The 2,352-nt window shown below is 40.3% G+C and overlaps 1 protein-coding gene across 1 annotated transcript; it reads left to right on the forward strand.

Annotated features, from left to right (window-relative positions):
- Positions 1 to 833: 833 nt before the first annotated feature.
- LOC103230946 (olfactory receptor 2G3) lies at positions 834 to 2,066 on the forward strand. The gene has a single exon (XM_007990081.3). It carries the CDS (start codon positions 1,017 to 1,019, stop codon positions 2,064 to 2,066), a length of 1,050 nt encoding a protein of 349 aa, XP_007988272.1. The 5' UTR covers positions 834 to 1,016.
- The last annotated feature ends 286 nt before the right edge of the window (positions 2,067 to 2,352 follow it).

The raw sequence follows: 2,352 nt of genomic DNA on the forward strand, positions 1-2,352 counted from the left end.
CATTTTTATTTTTTGAGATGGAATCTCACTCACTTTGTCTCCCAGGCTGGAGTGCAGCAGTGTGATCTTGACTCACTGCAACTGTCTGCCTCCCAGGTTCAAGCAATTCTCCTGCCTCAGCCTCCTGAGTAGCTGCGACTACAGGTGTGCACCACCACGCTTGGCTAATTTTTGTATTTTTATTAGAGATGGGGTTTCACCATGTTGGCCAGGCTGGTCTTGAACTCCTGACCTCAAGTGATCCACCTGCCTCAGCCTCCCAAAGTGCTGAGATTAAAGGCATGAGCCACAGCACCCAGCTGAAATGTTAAGGAGTTTTAATAGATTTATCCAAGGGTTCCTTCAAACAAATTTTATAATTATAAGAATACCGCAATGCATCTTTAACTCTTATTAATAATATATATTCTTTTGAGTATATATATTTTTCTTCACTAGTAAGGACTGTTAGCCAACTTGGTTAAATAATGCCTAAATAAATAAAAAATTTTAAAAATAATTTTTATTTTTTGGTAGTTCAGTCATTGAATAAACTTGTATGAGATGATTTGAATTTATATCATGTATTTTGGTTCCTTAAATATGTCTTTTCATTTTCCTCCAGTTAGTACCAATGTGACGCATGTCAGAAATGATTTTCTATCTCTTTCATACCAACCATACCCATTTTAAAGGTTTTAAAGTCTTTGTTTTATTTAGTTTTATCTAAAAAGACTTCCTCATCTGATTGTGCTTACAACCAAATCTCAGTAAGGTATTTCATATGCAGATTACTTGTTGACAGTTGAAAATCATGGAGATATTGTTCACTCTGTTTTGAGAGAAATTTATTTTTAGTGGTAGGTCATTGTGGAATTTTCGATATGCATGTAAATATGCACTTTGACTGGCTTTAATAATCAGTCCCCAGACAACTCCAAAGTTGAAACCATTCATAATTTTTAAAGATGAGCCTTGAACTGGAATGAGGAAACATGGATTGATGTTCCAAGTCAGCAGCACATTAGGGATGAAAAATGAACAGTTTGGGAAAGTTGGTCTCCATGATCCTCTCGGCTCGTGTATTCTGTGATTCTAAATTTAATTGTTTTGGATGTACCCGTTCCATCCCTGTCTTAGGTGCAGTTCCCCCTGGAGGGATGGGATTGGCCAATGAGAGTTCCCTAATGGATTTCATCCTTCTAGGCTTCTCAGACCACCCTCGTCTGGAGGCTGTTTTCTTTGTATTTGTCCTTTTCTTCTATCTCCTGACCCTTGTGGGAAACTTCACCATAATCATCATCTCATGTCGGGATCCCCTTCTTCACACCCCGATGTACTTCTTTCTCAGCAACCTCTCTTTACTGGACATCTGCTTCACTACTAGCCTTGCTCCTCAGATCTTAGTTAACCTGCGAGGACCAAAGACCATCACTTACGGTGGTTGTGTGGCACAGCTCTATATTTCTCTGGCACTGGGCTCCACTGAATGTATCCTCTTGGCCGTCATGGCCTTGGATCGGTACGTTGCTGTCTGCAAACCCCTCCACTATGTAGTCATCATGAACCCACGGCTATGCCAACAGCTGGCATCTATCTCCTGGCTTAGTGGTTTGGCCAATTCCCTGATCCATGCAACTTTTACCTTGCAATTGCCTCTCTGTGGCAACCATAGGCTGGATCATTTTATTTGCGAAGTACCAGCTCTCCTCAAGTTGGCTTGTGTGGATGCCACTGTCAATGAATTGGTGCTTTTTGTTGTTAGTGTTCTGTTTCTTGTCATTCCACCAGCACTCATCCTTATCTCCTATGGCTTCATAACTCAAGCCGTGCTGAGGATCAAATCAGTAGAGGCAAGGCACAAAGCTTTCAGCACCTGCTCCTCCCACCTTACAGTGGTGATTGTTTTCTATGGCACCATAATCTACATGTACCTGCAACCCAGTGAAAGCTATGCCCAGGACCAAGGGAAGTTTATCTCCCTCTTCTACACCATGGTGACCCCCACTTTAAATCCTATCATCTATACTTTAAGGAACAAGGATGTGAAAGAGGCTCTGAGGAAACTTCTCTCGGGAAAATTGTGATTCCTGTGGACATGATATGCAAGGAATTCATTATAAGACATGTAGCTATTCAGCTTCTACTTAGTCAAACCCATAGTTCTAAATTTCACATGAGCTATATTACTATTCACTTATTTTCTCTTCATAAGGGACTTTTTCCTTTTTTATGTGTAACTAAGTAAAATGTTTATATGTGTATTTGGTCGCATACACTATTGAAAAGAGAGCTGTGGATGGTTGTATATTGTGATCCTCACCACAAAGTCTCTCACCACAAAGTCTCTATTTTATGTCTTACACTTATTCC

The sequence above is a fragment of the Chlorocebus sabaeus genome, chromosome 25, assembly GCF_047675955.1.
Source record: "Chlorocebus sabaeus isolate Y175 chromosome 25, mChlSab1.0.hap1, whole genome shotgun sequence".
Classification (NCBI taxonomy): domain Eukaryota; kingdom Metazoa; phylum Chordata; class Mammalia; order Primates; family Cercopithecidae; genus Chlorocebus; species Chlorocebus sabaeus.

Bases quoted from the DNA above. Each gene is read 5' to 3' on its own strand.
- LOC103230946 (XM_007990081.3), top strand. From the start codon at position 1,017: ATGAACAGTTTGGGAAAGTTGGTCTCCATGATCCTCTCGGCTCGTGTA.